Below are 16,509 nucleotides of genomic sequence, written 5' to 3' on the forward strand. Positions count from 1 at the left end.
CTTCCATTCTCATTTATTACCGGGCACCCAAGTGGTCCTGAACCCCGCTTTTCAGTGGTGGCTTCCTAGCCCCGGTCAGCTTTTCGTTTCCTTCCTAGGAGATCACACTACCTATTTCTTTCACTCACTCCCGCAGAGTAGTTTTGAGGTTCCAAAAGGTGAGAACCCGGCGACTTTACAAGAATGACACTGCAATTCCAGACGCCGGCCGCCAGAGGGAGCGGTGTTGCCACCTTGGTTGCCAAGCAACTCGTGGCCCGGAAGCAATTCCCTGCCCCGCCCCACGGTGACCCGCGCAAAGCGACTACCGGCAGGGCGGGCGGGGCTCGCGGCAAGCCGGCCTCGGCGGCGGCGGCGGCGCGATGACCACGCTCCGGGCTTTCACGTGCGATGACCTGTTCCGCTTCAACAACATGTGAGTGAGGCCCCCGGGGCTGACGCTGGTGGCTGCATCCCCTCTCCCGGGCCAGGGCCCGCGCCCGCGGGAGCCACCCCCGCCGGCCGCCATTGGCGCCTCCCTAGGGGCCGCGGGGTCAGAGCCGGGGCGGGGACGGACGTGCGGAGCTCCCCGCTGACCTTGGCTGAGGTGCTGAGACTTCATCCTGCATCCTTGCGTGCTCGTTGGGGCCGGGGCAGTGCGCGGGCTTCCTGTCGCGATGGCTGTCCCGACGCGCCCGCGCGAGTGGTAGGAGGTGGGGGAGCGGCCCGAGCCCAGCTCTGGTTCTGCCGCCTGCAGCCAACATCCGGCCAGCTGACTCGGCTTCGTCTTCTGTGCAGCGGACAGCACCGAGGCGCCCGCCGCGGAGGTCGTTGCGAGGTCAACAGCTAAGTGTTTTTTTGGGAATACGGACGTTGTGCAGCCCACCTGGTGATGGTTAATCAGTACCCGAGTGAAACCTTGTGATGGTGGCATCGACCGCCGCCGTTCCTTTCTCAGTCCGGGTTGGTTTTTGTGCGTTTTGTTACCAAAGCGGCGCATCCAGCCTGGAAAACTTTGTGTTGTGAGGAGTCGGGGCATAGGGCACATGCTGGTGGAGACCCTCTGTGTGTACTTTCTTTTAGTCCGTGTTAAGGCAGGACCTGTGACTTGCAGGCACATTTTTTTTTTTTTTTTAAGAAAAGACTTTATTGTGGAAGTTTCTGAACATTTAAAACGTCGACAGAATTTTACCCTGAACATCTAAAGACACATCTGCTGGATTCTACAGTTAAGCGTTTTGTTAATGTTGACTTTCTCATACATCTATCTGTCCATCCACCCACCTACCTACCTACCAACCAATCCCAGATCCACTTTCAAGACAGCTGGGTGGGTCAGATTCAAGTGTCAAGAGAATGGCAAGAAGTTGAGAGGAGTTGGCTAGAAACCTTTTAAAGAGGGAGTGAGCCTTGAAGGATGGATAAAATGTTGGCAGTGATGAGGAAGTTCTGGAGAAGGAAGCAGGTGTGAAGGTGAGAAAACCTAGAGTGTGGCCAGACAACTGAGAGACAAGTGTGACTGTGGTAGGGGGTTTCTCTGAGCGGCCAGAGGAACTGGTGAAACTGGACTTTTGCTCCGTCGCTGGAGGGTTCAGACTTGTTTGTTAGTTGGGAAGAATTTTCTAATGAGCCTCTCCCACAAAGCAGTGTAACTCAGGTGAGTTGTGTTGAGCTCCCGCTGTGCCTGATGGGTGCTGGCACTTGTAATAACCCATGTAATCCTCAGTTCTCTGAAGAAGGTGCTCTCAGTATCCCCATTTTTTTGTATGAGTCAACTAAGGTACTGAGAGTTCAAGTCAGTTGCCCCAGGTGATAGAGCCCTGTGGTGGGAGTGGGTGAAGCAGGGAATCTAATCCAGGAGATCGGCTGTAGAACAGTGGTTCTTTCAGAGTGGTCCCCGACCACCAGGGAACCCTTGGAAAATGCAAATCGTCGGCTGTTTAAGGGCCAGTGCTCTGGAGCCCTAGCTCTTCACCACAGAGCTGTGTGGAATGTGAGGCGATTAGAGGGGGTATACCAGGCAGGTGAGCCACTTAGGATGTCCTGGCAAGGGCCTAGAGATGATGACTTGGCAGAGGTTTGGGTCTGGGAGGTGCCGTTGGGGGGGGGGGGGGGGGGCAAGGCGCCTTGAAGCTTCAAGAGTGTACAGGGCAAAACCTTGTTTTAACTGTAGATCTGGGGAGGCTTAGCCCTAATTTTATATGAAAATGAATACAGAAGAAAGAAAATAAGCACGAACACTTACAATAAAACTTTAGATGTCAAAGAACTGTCTAGTTTGTTAAGGCCCCTTCAGAATATGCCATTGGGAACTCCTCTTCCCATGTCCTCCAACTGCACACTTTGATTAGGGCACTTTCACAGAGAACACTGAGAATCACTGGATGAGGGTGCTGCAGTAGGAAGTGAAGATGCCGTGGATGTAGAAGCACTGCGGTTAACTCAACAGGTGTTTTACTCATTTTTGGATAGATATCTTCATGCCTACTGTGCATCAGTGCTAGAGACACAGCAATGAACAAAGCAAAAAAATGTTACCTTTATGGAATTTACATTTTGGAGTGGGGGGGGGGGGGGAAAGGAAGTACGACTGTAGAACTTATTATTCAGTCCAAAGAAAAACATGAAAACAGGGAAGGGAAATAGGGAGTGAGTGGGGATTCAGCTTTAGGGAAGTGTTTAGGGTAGGTGTCACTGCAGAAAGACCTAGGGAGATGAGGGAGTGAGTCCGGTGGATATTGGGGGCAGGAGAACTTCCAGGCAGAGGGATTGGTAAGTGCATAGGTACCTGTTTCTGACTGGAGGAGGCAGCCAGGGTGGCTGGAACAGAGTGAGAGTGGGAGCGTGAGGAGATGAGGTCAGAGTCACAGGGCTAGATCTTGGAGAGGCTCTCCTAGGAGTTGGGCTCCTCTGCGAAGTGCATTGAGATACCCAGGTGGGGAAGTTTGGGCTAAACATAGAAATTTGGGTGGAGGGAGGCAACATTATGTAGATGGTATTAAAACCAGGAGATTAGGGGCCCCTGACTGGCCCAGTCAGAAGAGCGTGTGACTCTTGATGTCGGGGTTGTGAGTTCAAGCCCCACGCTGAGTGTAGGGATGACTTAAATAAATAAATGTTCAAACAGAAAACAAAAACTGAGAGGAGAGGTGACATCAGTGGTGGAATGACTGTGGATAGGAAAAAAGAGGCTCCAGGACGGTGCCTTAGGTGTCAAGTGTTGAAGGAGACCTGGTGGCCCGGTGAGTTGGGAGAAAAAGCCAGTACTGGGTCTGAGAAGCTGAGCAAGGAGAGCATTTCAAGTGGAGGGAGTGAGGAGCCATGTAAAGAGCTGCTGACGGCTAAATGTGCAGTGTGTGTGTACGATTATCCCAGGAGAGGAGAACTGTGGGAGCAGGAACCTGGGCACTGAGGGGGTGGATCTGCTCACCAGCAGTCCAGGCATGGGCACAGGAGAGCGAGTAGAGAGGGGCACAGACGCTTGAGGTACAGGTGGGTGGGTTTGGTGGTGGGATCTTGGTGAAGCTTTGTGCCTGCTGTTGTGTATTCTCTGTGTGAAACAGGAAGCAGCCGAGATTGGAAAGGGGTGGCCTTGGAGAGTTGAGGCAAGATGAGAGGCTTATAAAGTAGTCGTTGAGAGGTGTGGGAGAGTGTATTCCCACACTGTGTGGAGCAGTGATCAGCTGTGGCTGGGGCTTTTCAAGCTTCTGCAGGGTCAAAGTGATTTTCGGGATAACACTAAGATGGGTTTTTTGCCTTTTTCATTGTCTCACAAGTGCACAGTGGAGTTTCCAGTTGTGTGACTTGCAGTACCAAGCAGTACAGACACAGATGAGAATCCATCTGCCTTCTCTTAAGCTAGACATTAAGAAGATCTGTAAAATTGTTAAAACCATGCCACTCTTGTCGCTAAATTTTGTACTTTAAAAAAAATTTTTTTTAAGTGTTTATTTTTGAGAGACACAGCATGAGCGGGGGAGGGGTGGAGACAGAGGGAGACACACAGTCCGGTAGCAGGCTTGCTCCATGCTCCCAGCTGTCAGCACAGAGTGGGCACAGCACACCTGGGGCTCAAATTCACGAACCCCAAGATCATGACCTGAGCCGAAGTCGGATGCTTAACCGACTGAGCCACCCAGGTGCCCCTAAATTTTGCTCTTGAAAGTAGGATGACTTTTCAGTTAAAAAAAAAAAAAAAGGTTTTATTAACATGTAATTGATTTATTATTTTAAAATGAATATTAAAAATTTAAATATCAATAGATATAATCCACATAAACAGAAGTTCTTTGGGGATCCTTATTAGTTTTTGAGTGTAAATTGGTTCTGAAACCGAAAAGGTTGAGAACTGCTGGCCTAGAGAAGTGCATTGGTAAGGGTCCCAAGAAAGAATCTGACTGGGTACACAAGAGGTAGATTTTCAGGTGGCTGGTTTTGAGTCTGGCAAAATAGTGGTTCCATTAACTGAATAGGAAAGTGAGGGGCAGAGCTCTTTGTAGACAGACCATAGGTGCATTGTAAGAACTGCTGATTTGGGACTGTTGTGATCTGATACACTAGAAAAACAAGTGCTGAGCGCACCAGAGTCAGATCCAGGAGTCTCCCTCCAAAAGTTTAGGGATGGGGTGATGGGAAGAGGAGGTGAGAATGTAGAAGAGAGGGGAGCAAACACCTAGTGGTGAGAGGCCCACACTGAGTAGATGGAATAAAGGAGAAAGGAGTTGTCAGGGAAGGCCTAGAGACTGGCTGGAGGGACCCCTGCCAGATGCTGCAGGAGCTGGTTTTACCTTCTGTTTGTGATTTACATGTCTGGTTGGGCTCCAGTTCCATTAATGATTTATTGTCATTTAGAAAATGGAAGGTTTTGATCAGATGTTTTAAATAGAAAGTAATTTGTAAAGGAAGAAACAGTTAAATGAAAACGTATAGGTATCTTTATAGTGGCTGTGATGGCTCAGTTTGGCCATTAGGTAGCTTACACCATCCTCCTTACCCCTAAATTTGGTTTTAAAGTTGTGGATTTGGCATGTTTTGTGTTCCTTGTGCATGTTTTCAGTTTCAGTGTCTTATTTAAACTGGTTTTGTCAACACTGCTTACTATTGACATTTCTTTTGTTTCTTTTAGTAACTTGGATCCACTTACAGAAACTGTATCCTTTTAAAAAAAAAAAAAGTTAAATGAAGGCTTACTAGGAGTAAGGAACATGGAGGAACAAAGGAAAAAACAGGCTTGAGTATAGAAAAACTTTAAAACTTGTAATCCTGGAAACATAAGCAATAGTGAAAGCACTTAAAAAAAACAAACTGGGAACAAGAGTTGTCTTAAATCTGCCTGACAAGCTGCTAGTATAATGACCTCCTAAATCTTCAGCAGTGCAGCAACACTGCCTACCTTGCCCCTGGGTAGGAAGAATGGCTCCATGCAACAGAAAGCAGTGACTTCAGCAAGATGGGTTATTACTCTCTGATGTGAATGAAGTCTGGAGGTGATGAGTGGTCTGTGGTGGTTTCATGAAGTCACCAGTGACCCAGCTGTGCATTTTAACCACTGTACCACTCCCAGGGTGGCCTTGGCATTCCTGTCTCAGCTGCCAGAGCAAATGGCATCACATCCATGTTCCTGGCAGGAGGATCAACAGAGGGGAAGGTGAGAGACACCTTCCCTTTCAGGAGTACCTTTGGGAAGTACCACACAGGACTTTCTGTATCCCATTGACTAGAACTTGCTTCATGCCACACTTACTAGCTGTAACAGTCTGGGAATGAGCCCAGCTTTAAACTAGGGCTTGTTACTAAAACAAAGAGAAGATCTGGGGTAATAATTAGCAATATCTAACATGTTCCCCAATAGAAGAATGGGCAAAAATGTGTGAAGTTGGGGTGCTCTGGGTTATGTCTCATTAGCAGACAACCCCACATTCTCAGTGGCTTAAAACAAAGTTGGATTTCTAGCTTATGCTCCATATCCATTGCAGGGTAGGAGGGTAATATTGACTGATAATTTAACAAAAGAGGGCACAGTTCAGGCTCACAGTTCGGTCAAAAGACATGGAAATTAAAACCAAAATGAGATGCCATGTTTTATTTTGTTGTTTAAATCTCAGTCCTCTGTGTAACGTTTATTCATTTCTGAGAGAGAGAGAGAGAGAGAGCGCATGCGTGAGCAGGTAAGGGGCACAGAGAGGGGGATGGGACAGAGGATCTGAAGAGTGGGCTTTGCGCTGACAGCAGCAAGCCTCACGTGGGGCTGGAACTCACCAACTGTGACATCATGACCTGAGCTTAAGTCGGACGCTCAACCATCTGAGCCACCCAGGTGCCTCTGATGCCATGTTTCATCTATCAAATTATCAAGGATTTAAAGAAATGATAAAACTCAGTGCTGATGAGGGTAAGAGCAACATTTTCATAAACTGCTAGTGACAGTATAAACTGCTTGCTGCAGTCTTTCTGGAAGGTGCTTTGGCAGTGTAATTAATACACAGTAATTCCGTTTCCCGGAAGCTGAAAATAATAGTAGAGTCAATTATGTCAGGAATTGACAAACTAGGTGCATAGGCCAGATGTGGTCCACTGCCTATTTTTATTTTTGTAAATAAAATTTTATTGGACACAGCCATGCCAAATAATTTACAACCTGTCTGTAGCTTTGTCGAGACTGTCCAGTTTGAGTAGATGCAACAGAGAGCATATGGTCCACACGGCCTTGAATATTTAACTATCTCTCCCTTTATAGAAAATGTTTGTTAACCCCTGAGTTATGTGTTACAGAATTATAATATTAAAAATTTGCAATAACATTCATACATAACAATAAGGAAATGGTTAAATGAATTATACTATATTCATGAAGGAATTTAAAAAGATTTTTTGAGAAACTGAAAGTAACCCAGATGTCTCTTTCAAGAGATAGGATATTTAAAGTGTTCACACAGCGGAGTGCTATACAGCACTTATACACTATACAGCACTATACAGCTATTAACAATTAACTATAGGTATAGGCAACAACAAAGCTACATATCAGAAACAAAGTTGAGTGAAAAAACAAAAATATCAAGAATTTCATTTGTATTTCAAAAATTATGACCTTTTAAAGACCCCTCCAGAGGTGCCTGGGTGGCTCAGTCAGGTAAGTGTCCAACTCTGGATTTCGGCTTAGGTCATGATTTCAGCGTTCATGAGATTGAGCCCTGAATCATGCTCCATGCAGTTCGGAGCCTGCTTGGGATTCTCTCTTTCCCACTTTCTCTGCTCCTCCCCTGCATGCACTTTCTCTCAAATAAATAAGTTTAAAAAAATAAAGACCCTCTCCGTGTTTAAAAAAAATTTTGTTTTGAATGGCTGAAAAACTTCCACTGTATAGTAAGGTAAAGTATTAGGATGCGAATCAACTTGCATGGTATGTGTCTAGTTACACTTAAAACTTACAGTAAAAGTCCCATTATCCAGGTGAGGCTATGTTTGAAAATAATCTGCCAGGTCTTCATGATTGATGAACAGCATCTGGGCTCCTCCCCTAGGAGAGGCAGTTATGGTGTGAGTCAGTGGCTGCATGGTGAGAAGACTGGCTGGCCTGCTGTGTTAAGGGTTATGTTTGAAGAGTGCTGAAAATAACAGCTGTCCTTCAGAGAAGTTTGAAGAATATATTGCTGAACAGGTTTTATGGGAACTTAAAAATGTGATTGGTGGTGGCCCCTCAGAATTGCATCAGCAAGCTTACACTAAGAAGAAATATAAGAATGAGCACATATCAGTAAGGACGCCAGGGTTGAAGAGTTACATAATGAGCAAATTATTCAGGCATTCACTCTTAGGTCAGCTTTTATTTGTAGTACCAGAAAATGAGAATTTGAGTCAATGGAGGGGAAACACAACAGGGTAACTGTTAAGTTGACTCTAGAAGTGATTAACTTTTAAAGTTATTTTCACAGTCACACAGCTGAAGCTAAAATAGGAACTAATCCCTAATTTTCTAGTGCAATTATGGAAAAGTAAATGTATTGAGTATCTACTTTGTGCCAAGCACCAGGGATGGAGTGAATGTGACATTCATATTCAAAAGGGAGAGAGATAGTAACAAATACCAGGTGATGGTAAGTGCTGTGCAGAGATTTATACTGTCACTAGCACACTGTGTACAGTGTGATCTGTATGGACACAGAAGAACTTGGGAGTCCAGGTTCTCTGCTTCGTATTACATGGTGTTGTCTCCATTCACGTTTGAAGTTATATATTCAGTCAATTTTGTTATAAATTATTAGTGCTAATCTAAATATTTAATGTACTGACATGGTTATGGTTATCAAAATTATACATATATAGGACTGGGGATAAAGTAATATATTTTTTAAAGGAAACTTTCTTCATAACACTCCTTTTATTAAGAATACTTCTTACTGTCAATTACTTTCCACACTCCTTAACAAGACTCTAGTATGGGATTCCTTTTTATTTACAGTACCTTGCCCACTGGCCAGAGTATTTCATTGTTGCAGAGGCACCTGGTGGAGAGTTAATGGGTTACAGTAAGTATAATACCAACCACTAGAACATTTTTGGATAGGCAGTTGAGATTTTAGTATAGGTTTCAACTGATTTAGATTGATTGCAGAATTGCAAGTATAATCATGATGCCTAGAATTCTATTTTTCAACCATTTGACAGCTTGGTGATACCTTCTATGTTTGAAGCATTGTGCTAGGTAGGCCCCAGGGGGATACAGCACTGAACCAGACAGACATGGTCTCAGGCTTTTTAGATCTATGTTTATGTTACATTTCTACATGGTTTGTTTGGTACATAATATAGGGATGGTAGCATCTTCATTGAATTAGTAGGGTTACTAGTGAAAATTTGAGCTGTGCATTATCTATTGGTGTGTACATAACCTACCCACCTACGTAAAATGTAGATATTTTAAAAATATATGTTCTGATTCTGAAATGCAGATATTTTTAAAATGTATGTTCAGTTAGTTGTGATTTTAGTGTTACTCTTTTTAAAGAAAAAAAAACCTTTTTCTAATTCTCATTCTACAACTAGATTCAGCATTATAAGTGAGATTTAGATAAAAGCACCAATAACCATTAGCTAGATGACTTTCAATGTTACTTAAAAACTAAAATTTGTCATTAGTTTCCTTTATAATAATAATGTACCAACAGTCATTCTGTATTTTTGTGTAAATCCATGTGTTTAATTACTGAATGCAATCTTTTGTTGGCAGTTATGGGTAAAGCAGAAGGCTCTGTAGCTAGGGAAGAATGGCACGGACATGTCACAGCTCTCTCTGTTGCCCCAGAATTTCGACGCCTTGGTTTGGCTGCAAAACTTATGGAGTTATTAGAGGAGATTTCAGAACGGTGAGATCTTGCTTTTTAATTAATAATTTGACTATTTTTCTCATAGTGAACATTTATAAGATTTTTTCCATTCAGGCTGAATATTGTACTTTACAGTTTACAGGATTTTCATTTTCAGTCTTCAGTAGTCAAATATTCATAGTAGTAGTACAGTCCCTATTTTGCCACTGAGGAAGATTCAGGCAAAGTGAGTGACCTACCATAGGCTTATATGCTTGGCAATTGGTGCAAAGACTAGCTCTCAAGATTTCTTTTAGTGGCAGAATGTGGCAGATGTTCCTGAATTCGGTTAACATCATCCTTGGCGTCTCAGTTATTTTTTTCCACAGTGCCCCTAAGGCCAAAAAAATCCTCTAGTTTAATTTTAAGTTATGTCCTAACTGCTTAGTAAGTATTTATAGCCTGATAACCTAGTAGCTATTTGGAAAAAAATAAACAAATTGAAAGAAAAAATATTTTTATTTCATTGTTAAATAACTGGTTATCTATAGCCTTTTGAGCATTGAAGGACTTCTCATACCTTGGAAACCGATTTGACACAACCACCTGCATTCTTCTTTCATACTGATTTTCTGGTTGTATTGGGTTCTTTTAATCATAGGAACTGCTAAAACCTGGCTTCATAAAGATACTTTGTCACCAAAAGGAATGTAACACCATGTAATGCTGCATTTGTGAGTTATATCAAACTAGTAGTTTAGTTTGCCAGTGTCTAACATGAAAGATTTGTCTGTGTTTTCCCCAAACATCTGAAATATCCTACAGCACCTCTAAGAGTTCGGGCCACCTTAGAGCACAGTTTGGGGACTGCCAGCATTAGGGCTTTTTAAAAAAAAAAAGACCTGTTGTGTATGTGAAACACCTTCATTATACGAGATAAAACTAATGTAATTAAAAGACTCCTACCAGCTCCCATTGTAAAAAAGAGGTAAAAGATGTATATACGAGTTTAATCAGTTGTCAAGCTGCCATTTATTTTTTTCTCTTAATGCCTAGAAATATATAGGGAAATATAGGGAAGGGAACATTTGCTGAGAAAGGCTCTTGAGGCTTTCCACTTAATGGACTTAATAAAGGGAAGTTTTAAAGGAATAACCATGGCCTGAAAATGCTCTGGGCCAAGTTGGGGACAAGAGGAACTTGAGATCATTCAGGGAAGAGATAGCATTAGCTGAAAAAGAAGTCAATTGTAGTCCTTAAGAATTTAAAGAATTCTCCCTGGACTGAACAAGGAAGAAGAGAAAATTTTTAGTTTACACACATTTGTTAATGGCGTTAAAGTATTTGGCATTATTGTATGGTGGACAAGGAGTTAAGAAATGGGTTCTAATTAGCTATCCACTCTATGCATATGATTAATATATTTATGGGATAGAATCTCTCTCAGAGTGGAAAACCACCAAGCTCCCTTCTTTTCTAGGTTCTAAATCTTCATTACTTTGGAATAGTTCAGATTTGTGCGTGTATGTGTGTGTACCTAGCTACATACACACATGTATTTTTAAATATATACATTAAAACAGAAACTATAATTTCCAAACAGAAAAAGTGGAATGAGAAAAATCAGTCCGTAAGGAGAGAAAAAGGAGATTAAAGTGGTAAAACAAAAAGCATGAAATAAGATGGTAGCTGTGAATCCAGATATAATCAGTAAATACAACACTAAATGGACTAATTACTCTAGTTAAAAGACAAAGGAAGACATGCTAAGTAAAGCCAGTCACAGAAAGACAAGTACTGTGTGATTCCACCTATTGGAGATATTTAATACAGGTAAATTCAGAGAATCAGAGTGGAATGGTGGTAGCCAGAGACTGGGGGGCAGGGGCAAAATCAGTAAGCATAAAGTTGTAGCTAAAGAGGATGAATAAACTCTGTAATCTGTTGTACATTTACCTATAGTAAAAAATGTACATTTAAAATTTATTAAGGGAAAACTTCATGTTAAAGTTGTCTTACAACAGTAAAACCATATAAAATTGAAAAGACAAAGACTGTCAGAACTATATTCTATTTACAGGAAATATGTGTAAAAATTAAATATACAGGAAGATTGAAAGAAATTTTTTAAATTGTCATGTAAAATTCTAACCAAAAGACAGTTGGTGTACTTAAATTAACAATAGTCACATAGTTCAATAATTAACGGAGAAAAAAAGGGTCACTGGATAACAGGTAAAAGATTTCATGTATCAGGAAGATGTAATAATTACTAATTTTATGTACACGGTGACAAGGTAAAAATGAGAAAATTGATAAAAATACAAGGAGAAAGAATATAAAGCAAATCATTACTATAATGAGAAATTTGAAACATGCTTTCTGCTAGAATGATTAGAAATTAAGGGTATAGAGCAAGTGTCAGCACTTTTTCTGAGCCAGATAGATACCTAGACTTTACAGGCCAGCTAATACCTCATGTGTGTGTGTATGTGTATGTATCAAACACTCTTTGAAAATTTTAAAAACTGTTCTTAGTTTGAGAAGTCTACCAAAATAGGTTGCAGGCAGACCCCCTTCCTTAACAGATTACAATCAGTACCTAAAAATCTTTGCAGAATGTTAGGCTTCTCTGGTAAATTTTACCAACTATTTAAGAAATAAATTCAGTTTTACACAAAGAAGGAACATTCTTCAGTGTTTGTTTTTTTTTAAGACTAGAATAACCATGATAATAAAACCTGACAAATATGAGGAAAGAAAATTTGAAAAAAAATCACTCATTATAGATGCAAAAATCCCAGAAAAATCTTAGCAAAATGGATTCAGCAATTCATAAAAAAGGATGATTTATCAGGGGAAGGTTGTTTTTAACATGTGAAAATCTGTAGATCTGTTGGACCATATTAATTAAGAACATTTGTTATTTCAGTAAATGCAGAAAATGCTTTGATAAAATCCAATTGATTAAAAACTGTTAGTATAGAAGGGGAGAACTTTCATAACCTAAAAAAAGAGTATCTACCAAAAACCTGTAGTAAATATTATTAATGATGCATTGAATGCTTTCTCTTTGAAATTTGGGACAAGGAAGGATGCCTATAGTTACTCCCTTTTTGGTAATTTACTGGAAATCCTAGTCAACACAGTAAAAGCAAGAAAAATATATGAGAACTGAGAAAAACCAAAACTCTTATTTTTATACATCTAAGATTGTACAAACAAAAACCACAAGAAGCTACAAATAAATGTTTAGAATAAAAGTTAAAGTTGTTGGATAGTCAGTATAAAATTCAATTTCATTTCTATAAAAACAGTAAAATTTAGGAAAAGATGCCAGTTATAATGGCATCAATACATTAAGCCCTTCGGAAGAATCTAACAAAAGCTCTGTTAGAGGTCTCTGAACTTTCTAACACGTTACCAAGAGACCGTAAAGATGACCTAAGTGGAGAGATAACCACCTGTAGTAACATGGAAGGCTAAACTGGTATTGATCCACAGAGCCAATGTAACGGCAATCAAAATCTCAAGTCCTTTTTGTGGGACTTGTTGATTCTGACACTTACCAGGGGAATGGAAGGAGTCAAGATTGCTTGAGCAACAAAATGGGCGGGTTTGCCCCTCCAGGTATCAAGCTGTAATGAGTAAGCTGTGTGTTAGTGCTGGAGTACTAGTTTAGACTAGTGTAAAGAACTGGCAGACAGATGCAGGAATGTATGGATTGACATACCTCAGAGGAGGCAACTGAAGATCAGCAACGAAGGGATACACTTCAGTAAAGATGGTGGCACAATTAGCCACATGGGAAAAAATTTTCCCAGATTACTACTACCTTACAATACACAATTCCAGATTTTTTGAAAACCTAGATTTGAAAAGCAAACTATTACCCATTTTAAGATAATAGAGAGTTCATCCATGACCTCAGGGTAAAAAGAACTTAAACCATAAAAAGGCTAACTGTAAAGGAGGTTCATATTGCAACTTCATTGAAGTGAAAGAACTTTGTTCATCAAAAGATATATAATAACAAGTCAGGCCACAAATTGGGAAAAATTTTGCAGCAATCATACAATGTCAACTATTCAGAATACATGGAGAACTACAGCTGGGGGGGGAGAGAGAGAAAATGTGTGAAAGACCAGTAAGGACAGTACGAAATGAGAAATCTAAATGGCCTACAAAAATACAGTTAGCCTTATTAGTAACGAGAACTGCCAATTAAAATTGCCCCGTGATACTTAAGAGATTTTCAAAAATAAAAGTGTCTGATAAACCAAGCCTTGGTACTGTGGGAATGGAGTCTTCCCCTCCTCTGGGAGTATAAGCTGATTGGGAAATGGGCATTAACTAAAGCAACTGAAGACGCCCCCATGAGCCAGTGACCACACCCCTAGTTGTAGACTGTACTGTACCATGAGACATACAATAAAAATACAGCAGCATAGTCTGTAATAGTAAAAACCGGATTATCTGTGGGGAATGGGCAACCTGTAGTATATATCCATCCATGCAATGGAATGCTAAACAAAGGGAAGATAAGTAAGATCCCAGCTACACCAAGGCTGACTCCTACTTACTGAGAGGCAAATCACCAAAGGATAAAAGTTCAAAATAGGAAAAGCTATAGTAGGTGGTGAATCTACAGCAAAAACCAAGGAGCTAATGAGCACAAGAGTCAGGACCTCTGGGTAAAGGAGGTGGCTGTCACTGACAGAGAAAACTGAGGGCTTCATGGCTGCCAGTGTCAGGCAACCAGTGTCCCGTATTTACACTTGGGCCATGGCCACATGGGTGCTTGTTCAATATCTTTAATTTGCACGTATGGGTGAAAGTATTGTATCGCTAGTTGATAAAATGAGCATGTCAATTACTATGATATAAAATACACAGTAATTTAAGACAGAATTGTGGCTTAAAAATGCTTTTAAAGTTTGTCTTTTAAGAAAATCTAGGTTTTAAAATGTTAGTATGCAAAAGAAACTCATCTCTTTGTACTGCGAGATAATTGTCATAAATCCTCAGAAGTAAAAATTGGTATGAGGTAATCAGCTGCAAGGTTCTATTACTACCATTCTATGAATGGTAGTCAAAGCAAACTAAAAACAAGTGTTGTTTTTAAAAATAAGTATTTTCTAGGATTTCTCACATTCTAACATTTTCCTTTTTTTTTTTTTTTAAATTAAAGAAAGGGTGGATTTTTTGTTGATCTCTTTGTAAGAGTATCTAACCAGGTTGCAGTCAACATGTACAAGCAGCTGGGCTACAGCGTATACAGGACAGTCATAGAGTACTATTCAGCCAGCAATGGGGAGCCTGACGAGGACGCTTATGGTGAGCTCCCTTCCGTGGCAGTATCCCCAAGAAGCCACCAGAACATTTACATTCATTCTACAGACTGAAAGTTATTTCAGTAAATTTAAAAGAATATTTGTTGGACTTAATATTTTAAATTTGAGCATTATCTAATATTTAAATCTCCCTTAACTCCTTTATGAACCTATCACTGGTTAGCTTACATTGACTAACCAATGATTAATTACTATCAATTGTTTTATTATGTTACAGGGATGTTAATTTTACTGAGATTCTCACAAAAGAACATTCGTTTGAAGAGCTGAGTACTTGTGACTAAGAGTCTCATTTAAATACATTTCTCTCAGGGTCTAGGGGACAAACCTTTTATGGGAACTTTACATATGTATACCCTTCAGATTTCATATATTTTGATATTTGGGTATTTACATTAAGTTTTGCTTCCTAACAGATATGAGGAAAGCACTTTCCAGAGACACTGAGAAGAAATCCATCATACCATTACCTCATCCTGTGAGGCCTGAAGACATTGAATAACCATGGGCAGTGGTTCTTAGGCTGAGGCTCCAGATATTTTATGGACAATATTGTTTTCATTGGATGATCCCGGAGCGCTATTAGGAGAAAAGTAATTATTTAGGTCTTGCAGATTTCAAGAAAATACAGGTTATAAATTTGAGTCTTACTGTTTCCAGTTAGCAATATCATAACTATTAAAGCTGTTCACTGTAATAAAATTCAGTCAAAAAGGCAGCTAGGTCAGATGGAAACATTTTAGTATTTTGGTTCATAATATTCACTATATGTTAAGGGGAAAAACTTGCTCCAGTCTCCTCCTAAATTCTGTGCCTGAGAACCACTGCTGCATACATATTTTTTATTTTGTATTATCTGTTATTGAAGCTTTAAAAGCATATATGAAATGTATAAATCCAAAATGTATAATAAAACGCATTGTTGACCCTATGAATGTGTTCTGGAAACTTGGTCATTTATAAAATTCAATCTGGATTGAGAAAGGCCATCATTTAGGATATGATGTTTCTTTTGTTCCATAAGCCTTATTTTTTAAAAATTTTATTAAAAATTTTTTTTTAATGTTTGTTTTTGAGAGAGAGCATAAGGAGGAGAGGGGCAGAGAGAGAGGGAGACACAGAATCTGAAGCAGGCTCCAGGCTCTGAGCTGTCAGCATAGAGCCTGACATGGGGCTTAAACTCATGGACTGCAAGATCATGACCAGAGCTGAAGTCGGATGTTTTTAAAAGCAAACATGAAAATCCCTGCCCAGTGTACGTACGCATCCTTCTTATTGCATAGTAAATTCTTCCCAGATACTTGATAGTGTTAGCCCCACATCTTTTGTCTCCTCTCCTACTACTTTCCTTAAATCCTGCCTTTTCAAAATATAAAATGACATCGCAGTTTCTAATTCTTAAAGGCCATGAAACTATGTAATGGGCCAACCACTTACCTTCAGGTATAGTTTTCTTCAGCTGTAATATCTGAAAATATCCAGTGAACATTAGTAAAGAAAACTCCACAGAAATGATTACTAAACAGTTTTTCCCTCTGAAAGGACTTACTCTGGTGGAGTTGAGAGTAAGAGAAATGAATCTTTTATGTTTCTCCCATGAGAAGGTAACTTTTTCCTTCATGCATGACACTAATCAGAAAGTGGTATTATGAGCTGACGTTGGAAACATGACCAATTTTTGTTCTTACGTAGCATAAGAACAGGAAGCATAAGAACAGCGTATGTTCTAACAGCTTATGTAAGCATAAGAACAGCATGCAGCATAAACAGGAAAGAATTGTAGGAAGACTCTAGTCACTTATATTAGCATTTTGACCTGCTTTCATCTTACCCCTTGACTCTGCACTTAGCCAAAGGGTATTAAAATCACA

At 40.4% G+C, this 16,509-nt stretch overlaps 1 protein-coding gene across 6 annotated transcripts; it reads left to right on the forward strand.

Annotated features, from left to right (window-relative positions):
• Positions 1–291: 291 nt before the first annotated feature.
• NAA20 (N-alpha-acetyltransferase 20, NatB catalytic subunit) lies at positions 292–15,569 on the forward strand. Of its 6 annotated transcripts, none has more exons than XM_019462394.2 (7): positions 319–415; positions 778–817; positions 5,543–5,626; positions 8,441–8,507; positions 9,209–9,344; positions 14,476–14,621; positions 15,055–15,569. In XM_019462394.2, the coding sequence occupies exons 1-7, from the start codon at positions 363–365 to the stop codon at positions 15,138–15,140; spliced, it is 612 nt and encodes a 203-aa protein (XP_019317939.1). In that variant the 5' UTR covers positions 319–362; the 3' UTR covers positions 15,141–15,569. The 6 variants fall into 6 exon arrangements, with proteins under 6 accessions (XP_019317946.1, XP_019317941.1, XP_019317939.1 ...); XM_019462395.2 differs by lacking the exon at positions 5,543–5,626 and adding an exon at positions 5,105–5,129 and having other exon boundaries at positions 325–415; positions 8,417–8,507; XM_019462396.2 differs by lacking the exons at positions 778–817; positions 5,543–5,626 and adding an exon at positions 5,105–5,129 and having other exon boundaries at positions 293–415; positions 8,417–8,507.
• Positions 15,570–16,509: the final 940 nt, after the last annotated feature.

The sequence above is a fragment of the Panthera pardus genome, unplaced genomic scaffold, assembly GCF_024362965.1.
Source record: "Panthera pardus isolate Hobbes unplaced genomic scaffold, ASM2436296v1 HiC_scaffold_25, whole genome shotgun sequence".
Taxonomy (NCBI): domain Eukaryota; kingdom Metazoa; phylum Chordata; class Mammalia; order Carnivora; family Felidae; genus Panthera; species Panthera pardus.